Raw genomic sequence first — 7030 nt, forward strand, 5'->3', positions numbered from 1 at the left:
TGCCTTTGTCCAAAAACATAGTATTTTAGTTTGCTTTGTGTATTTTGTGCTTTCCTATGTAAGTTGTAGTTTTCTGAAAGTTAAGAGAGTTTCTCAAATAATATCCTAGAAGTGTTATTGCCTTGGTGAATGCAACATAACAATTATATGCCACTTAACAAAAATAAATAGACTCTAGAAAAATTTGTATTAGCTTTGGAAAGTTTGAACAAATAAGTGAATGTAATCAAGTGCTTGTAAACAAACACTTACAAGAGACCAGACCAGAAAACTAAGTGATTTAAAACTGTAGAATTTGGCATGAAGGAAGATCATCAAATTACCCAAGCTATGCACTTGGCCTCTAATTTGGCCTCAAAACTCTAATGCGCATGTTCACATACGTGTCTAATTCACCGAGCCTCTATCCGAGACAGTGCCTGGATTTTCAGTAAACAAACACATAAATAGGAATTTCCAACGAAACAGTGGGTGATTTTAAGCAATTTCTACTTATCAGGCAAAAACAAAGAATCTCCAGAAATTAACAGAAAAATTTACGATTGAAAGGTGCTTTACAAAACACACTATGTGAAATCAAGCAGACTGCTTGTCTGCTAAAAGATAAAATAAAAGATACAACATATAGGTACATCAAACATTTTGTCTCTCACATTTTTGTCCCCCCCACAATATAACACAAGTTTACAAGACAAAAGGGGACTTGAGTAATGCCTCAGTCTCCACCACCAATCCAAAAGAAGTTGCAGGGTTCATTATGAATATGCATCCTATATTCAACTTTTACAGAGACCCTTGTCAAGATTCTGCATGAGGGCTCTGCATACAGCAAAACCATTTTTTCTGCAAAACGGCAAAATATTGGTCAGATTCTAAGAAATAAGAATGCTTCAAAGTATAATGAGAGAAGTAAGCATCTATGAAAAGTATATTCAGATGGGTCACCGGACAAGTTTATCCGTCATTACATCAGAAAGCAGTCTCATAATTGTAGTATGCACACGGTTCCAAAACTAAGTTTGAAAATGGAGGACAGCTCTTCCTAACCTAAGCCACGATGGAGCAGGTCAACTACTCTTACTCATTAAGAAAAAGAACATAAAAGAAAAGAAATGCAGCTCGTTGAGCATGGGGCTTTCATAATGGAGGTCTCAGGTTCGAAACCTCCTGCCTGCAACAGCAAGGGATTTGCCTTCGGGGTCGAGCTCGTCGCATGGGGCTTGCCTAGTGCGGGCTATCTCTCCTGTGTGGTTTGCGAGCTATTGCACATGAGCTGGGTTTACCCTGTGCGCACTTGAAGGGTAGCGGCTGCGGGTTCTCATGTCATTCAAAAAAGAAATGCAGCTGGTCAACTACTTAGGTAACCTGACAAGTATTTTCTTTTCCTCAAAACAACTATGTGAAGGAAACACCATTCCAACAATGACATAACTAGTCTTGCTCTCTAATTCCTTCAATATTAAGTAAAAATAGGTTGCAACTATTGAAGTTCACTTCGACGAGAGTGTAGAAATCAAAATGCTGAATATCAATCATTTTCCGAAGACGCTGGTACCATAGCAAGCTTGCGAGCAGGTCAACTAATTCATCGGGCAGTCTTGCTACAGAGCACAAGCATAGGTGCCACCAACGTTGTCAGGTGAGCCCACACTGAGTTCTGTAACTCGAATTCAAAACTTCGATCTCTAGGTTGTTTATTCTATGCCTCAACCACTCAACTATCACATTGGGAACAACCAGCCATCCTTAGTAAGAAAAGCTAGGTTCTTCTGTTCAATGCTTTAAAAGTAGAGGCAGGGAGTAGGTTCGACCCCTTAATTTTTTTAATTTTATATCGTGAAAATACATTTAAAATTGTTAAATTCAAAACTAAAAAAATGTACAAAAGCAAATTTAATATTTTGTCAATAATAATTTTTCAAATTACTTCTTTTTCTGATAAGTAAATTATATAAAAAGATATATACTGCATCATCAAATTCTAAGCTATGGAGCAAACATTACTTCTAAAAATTATAGTCAAACATTTAGAAAGAAAAGCTAAGCTAATGTCTTAGTACGTACAAGATGAAGAATCAAAGTTGTAAAGTGTGCACTTGACGTTCCAGTGACATATGAGGTGGACAACCAATATGAACAGTACGCACAGGACGAAAGCTCCACATGTCAGGTGTTAGCCCTATAAGACTTTTGCTCTTCATGGTCGCCCTCGTGGGTTTAGAAGCCTACATCACACCTAGAAAATCCCAGAGGAGTCCTGATAAACACTGCCTCACATATTTTTTTCCTCTAGGTAGTTGGCTAGAAGGGAAATGTGATAATAGCAAATAATTTACATGAGTTCCCTAATCTTGGTGTTAGTCCTATGCTTATATGGGAAGGTTCCACTTGGAGTTAAAACTTTGACCTGACGATAGGCAGAAGAGCAAGTAATTACGATTTATGGGTTAGTATATACTACTAGTTTCCTATTTATATGGATTCCAATACACACTTCACTTTACCCAAAAATAAAACACAACTCTAGAACCCCTGTCCAATGCAACCAGGATATATGGTCTGACCACAGTCCATTAAGAATTACCGATGCTCACAGCAGGAGGTTAGTTCTCAACACCACTTCCAAAAAAAAAAAACACAAGGTTTTTTGAAATTTTCAGGTTTTCACCTTGGATTCAAGGGAAGTATAATAATAAGTGAATAATTAATTTTATGGTGTCACGAATCAATAAGAATTGCTACCGCCTTAGCTATCTCTCTCTCCAGATATCAAAATTAAAGGGGACCACATTGCTGGATGTTGACCAACAGATACTTCATTTTCCGGTGGAATAGAGACCAAGTTCACGCCCTCAACACCATAGATGTTCCACCCTTTTTTGAGCAAGGTGCTTTTAAATGAAAATTAGCTAACTTTGAGCTTACAAGCTCAAGTGCTATGCAATTCCTTGACCTAAGAGATGAGTTGATTCCACTTTACTGTTTGCACCGTACAGGTTAGTGAATACCCTACTACCATGTGTTTCAAACTATTGCTGATCAAGTTAATGCTCTGGATCTTCAAGTAACTAAGCTCAATCTTTTGCATTGAGACCTTGCAATATACAGTGTGATGGAAGTTTTATTTTGATAACCTTTCTCGTAAAATTAACTAAATTACAACCAAAATATTCTGAACATATGAGACAGCAGAAGATAGCTGAAAGTGGCTTGGTTGGTGTTGCTTGGATATCATTAGGCCAGTTAAATCCTTCAACTGTTTTGAAAGGGCCATAGAATAGGATGGGATTTCACCTATTTGAAAGATGAATTATCCCCTGAATGGAAAAAATAAAAACTCTATCTGTGATGATGCAGATTCACACTGCTAATGGCAGTTTAAATATGTAAAGAGAAAAGGGCAGAATTTGTTAACAATTAAACCATAAAAAAGTAGAGGGTATAACGTATAAGTCATTGAATCTACAAAAAGTTATCAAAATAACTTACAGTTTGAGGTTTTAAAGGTTCTTCTCCTTCCTTTCTATTACCATCAGCCTTTGTTGGTGACTCTGGCTTGCCACCAGTTTTTTTCTCATCCCTAGCCTTGTTGAAAATCACAGTAAATCCCTCTGCAGAAGCTGGGTCATTAACGTCCCATTCACCAAACTTAGGCAGTGGTCGACCCTTCTCCTGATCGAAGATAGATGTGAAAGCCAAACAGGAAAGGTAAATAATTGGACAAAAAAAGAAAAATACGCCTGAATAGTCAAGTGAGTAATTTCATGAATCATGAACAAATACTATTTCAGAGAAAGCAGCTAAATTTATCAATATGCCACCATAATTTTGTTAATACACAGTGCAAGAATGCATATCGATGACTCCATCAATCACTAAAGGACACAAGAAGGCGGCCAAAATTCTCCAAATGTATAACACTACAACATGAAAATTTGAAGTTGGTGCATTAGGAAGCATGCACAAAGTAATTCCTGAAGGACAATTCTGAAATTCCTTTGACATTACCAAAAGCTCATAATTATGCGTAGTGCAGAAGGATGTAGACGATGTCCAAAAAACTTAATAATTAGAAAAAAGAACTGCTTGGAGTTCATGCTTAAATATACAGAACTGCTTACATTCAAAATTATTATGTCCTCCAACAATTGGCAAACTACAATATGCATCCACAAAATGTTAATTCTATTCTTCTTAAACAGTGTTGTCAAAGGCGCGCTTAAGCCCTGATGCGAGGGTCAAAACATGTTGAGCGCTTGGCCTCGCTTTATTTGCGCTTTAGTGTCATCATCAAGGCTCTAAGACATACTTTTCCTTGCCAATGAGCCTCTTTTGAAGGGATGACACTAGATAATTGATATTTCACTTTATCGTAATGTTTTTACAATTTCTTTGTCCATATATTTGTTATTCATGATTATAATATATATTTGTATTTTTGCGCCATTGCGCCTTTTTTCAGTAAAGCCCCCGCTTTATTTGCGCTTTGCGCTTAAAGCCCCAGCTTACCATAGAGCTTTTTTGCGCTTTTCGCTTTTGATAACACTGTTCTTAAATCAACTATACTTCATATCAAAACTGATTCCAGAAATTGTACCCTGATATTGCTAGCATATTGCCCCTCAAAGGTTCTTAAACCACCATGATTTAAGTTAATACCATTAGAAGGGTTTTGACATCACGACGAAGGTCATATGCTCTAATGGTCATAACAAAACCATCATAGTGTCCACTACCTGTCTAAAACCACTCAACTTAACTCCAACTGGAGATATATACCTTTCCATCATTTGATGCATGCAAATAGGAGATCGAAGCATTACAAGAAGAAAAGAAAAGACTAGTAATCTATACATTGACAAGAAGTATGAAATCCACACAAGAGGCAACAATGCGAACATCAACTTTACGCTAATCAGAAATTTTTATATATATATAAAAAATAAAAAAAAACAAATAATCAACTTAACACATTCAAACACTTTATATAGAATGCAAAAACTTATCACTACTGGTAGGAAAGATCCTATCTAGTTAGTGCATCCAAGAAATTCTAAACTTGAATATCCCCATATGGTCGCCGTAGAGACAGCAAACATAAACTCCCATTTGGAACATAATTATGCATAGGGGCATACATGTTAGATAAGCAACTGAGCTAGGTGTATATTTTGCAAAAGGTAGACTGCCCCTTGGGGGAATTGCAGCTATGGTGTTAAATCATCTTTAGATAACCATCACATCAAGAACTACCCAACTATCAGTTGTTCCCTTTTCCTAACTGAACTATCACCATCTATGTATTAAAACTCACCTCGGCCAACTATCAGTTGTTCCCTTTTCCTACCTAAACTATCACCATCTATGTATTAAAACACACATCGGCCAACTATCAGTTGTTCCGTTGTTCCCCCGTTGTTCCCTTTTCCTACCTGAACTATCACCATCTATGTATTAAAACACACATCGGCCAACTATCAGTTGTTCCCTTTTCCTATGTATTAAAACTCACCTCGGCCAACTATCAGTTGTTCCCTTTTCCTACCTGAACTATCAACATCTACTCAACTAGGTGTGTTTCAATACATAGATGGTGATAGTTCAGGTAGGAAAAGGGAAAAACTAATAGTCAGGGTGTGAAACTCAGGAAAAAATGATAGTTCAGGTGTGTTTTTGACCAAAATATTTTTCTTTTGCACAAAATTCAACAAAAATAAGCTCTATATAGGATCTGCCTGAAAGTCAAGATTTTCGATCAAACTCAAAAAAACACACACACACACACACTAGAGAGTAAAATCAGCAAATCAATGAAAACCCATTAAACAAGAAACCCCAAAAACTAACATAACATAATCATTTATTCATATAAATATAGATGATGATCAACACATATAACATCATCAGCTAACATAATTGAAATCCAGTGAACAGAAACAAGTAAAAAAAAGTCAATTTTAGGGCAAAATTAACATACCGACATGAATCCCAAAATAGAAAAAATGAGATTTTTTCCTCACTGTAACACAGAGCGAATTTGTGAGAGAGAAAGGTATGAAAAGGTGTATTTTGGGAAATGGACGATTTATATATGGAAATAAGACAACGTAGAGCCTGTTTGGATGGGCTTATGTTATAAGCTACAAATAGCTTATAAGCTAAAAAAAAAAAAAATGGGTAGTTTAACTTATTTTTTTTGACTTGTTTTAAGCATAAAATGACTTTAAGTTGATCAACCAAACACTCAAAAAAGCTGAAAACAACTTATAAACAACTTATAAGTCAATCGAAACGGGCTCATAGTATTATATATACTCTTTATGACAATAAAGATAATTAGACAACGTAATGCTTATGTCAAATCAATTAATTTAAGTTTAGTAATTAAAAATAGAGAAAACTGAAAAGGCTCAAATATGTCATCCAACTAAAATGACTCATTTATGTCACTCGTCAATAGTTTAGTTCAGTTATGCCACCGAACTATCAGAAATGGCTCATCCATGCCATTTTTCTATAAAATCGGTTTTACAATACCATATATGACACTTGGCCACCAATTAGAGGTCTACGTCGTTTAATTAAACCAACACAAATTAAATCCTAAATTAAATTAAAACTCGACCCACAAATTTGTGCTAGTTTAATTAAACAGCATGGACCTCTAATTGGAGGCCAAGTGTCATATTTGATATTTTAAAACTTTCGTTAATGAAAAATTGCATGGATGAGCCATTTCTGATAGTTCGATGGCATAACTGAGCCAAACTATTGACGAGTGGCATAAATGAGCCATTTCCGATAGTTCAATGGCATATTTGAGCCTTTTTCGTAGAGAAAATGACAAAAACGGTTTCAAAATAGTCTCTTAAGTATCACCTGAGCAGTTTAGTCTTTAAGTTTGTCAAAAGTGAACATATTTGGTCTACAAATATTTATCAAACTCTGATTGCTAAAATTACCCGAAACTATATAGTAAAAGTTGCATCTCAAAAAATTAAAGAAAATAGAAGTTGCACCTCAAAAAATT

At 35.7% G+C, this 7030-nt stretch overlaps 1 protein-coding gene across 1 annotated transcript; it reads right to left on the minus strand.

Moving 5' to 3' along the window:
* Positions 1-515: 515 nt before the first annotated feature.
* On the minus strand, positions 516-6134 carry LOC132617924 (protein NOI4). The gene is made up of 3 exons (XM_060332986.1): positions 5978-6134; positions 3490-3672; positions 516-843 (listed from the first exon to the last, which is right to left on the minus strand). The coding sequence occupies exons 1-3, from the start codon at positions 5981-5983 to the stop codon at positions 799-801; spliced, it is 234 nt and encodes a 77-aa protein (XP_060188969.1). The 5' UTR covers positions 5984-6134; the 3' UTR covers positions 516-798.
* Positions 6135-7030: the final 896 nt, after the last annotated feature.

Source organism: Lycium barbarum, chromosome 11 (genome assembly GCF_019175385.1).
Source record: "Lycium barbarum isolate Lr01 chromosome 11, ASM1917538v2, whole genome shotgun sequence".
Classification (NCBI taxonomy): domain Eukaryota; kingdom Viridiplantae; phylum Streptophyta; class Magnoliopsida; order Solanales; family Solanaceae; genus Lycium; species Lycium barbarum.

Excerpts from the sequence above, each read along its gene's own strand:
- LOC132617924 (XM_060332986.1), bottom strand. Across the intron at positions 844-3,489 it reads AACCTTTAAAACCTCAAACT|AAAAAATGGTTTTGCTGTAT; the intron begins GTAAGTTATTTT and ends GCCGTTTTGCAG.